This window comes from Corapipo altera, unplaced genomic scaffold, assembly GCF_003945725.1.
Source record: "Corapipo altera isolate COAL_440 unplaced genomic scaffold, ASM394572v1 61077, whole genome shotgun sequence".
NCBI classification, from domain to species: Eukaryota; Metazoa; Chordata; class Aves; order Passeriformes; family Pipridae; genus Corapipo; species Corapipo altera.
This window is the reverse complement of record NW_020885417.1, coordinates 2,594-2,954: the sequence shown is the minus strand read 5'-3', so window position 1 is coordinate 2,954 and position 361 is coordinate 2,594. Positions and strand designations below refer to the sequence as shown.

The 361-nt window shown below is 65.9% G+C and overlaps 1 protein-coding gene across 1 annotated transcript in view; it reads left to right on the top strand.

The window, feature by feature from the left end:
* SPTBN4 (spectrin beta, non-erythrocytic 4) overlaps positions 1–361 on the top strand; it is a gene marked incomplete at both ends in the record, with an annotated part of 15,208 nt that overhangs the window by 12,330 nt on the left and 2,517 nt on the right. Inside the window, one exon of the mRNA XM_027631637.1 lies at positions 57–194. Within this exon, the coding sequence (XP_027487438.1) occupies positions 57–194 (138 nt within the window). The remainder of the gene's footprint in view (positions 1–56; positions 195–361) is intronic.

The following is a 361-nucleotide window of genomic DNA, read 5'->3' as shown; positions in this document are numbered from 1 at the left end:
TCACCCCCTGGTGGTCCCTCACCCTCGGTGGTCCTTCCCCGTGTCCCCCTGCTCAGGTTTGAGAGCCTGGACCAGGAGATGAACAGCGTCATGGGCCGCATCCTGGACGTCAACCAGGTGGTGCAGCAGCTGGTGGACGGGGGCCACCCCAGCTCCGAGGAGGTCCGAGCGTGCCAGGACCACCTCAACAGCCGGTACGGCCACGGGGGGGGGAAAAAGGAGGACCCTCGACCTGTTTGGGGGCTCCTTGGGGGGGAAACATCAGCTTGGAGACCCCCAACCTGTGGTTCTCCAGGGGTGGGACGTCCCCATGGAATCCAGGTCTCCAGGGGGGTGGTCCAAGACCATCCTGGGGGTCCCA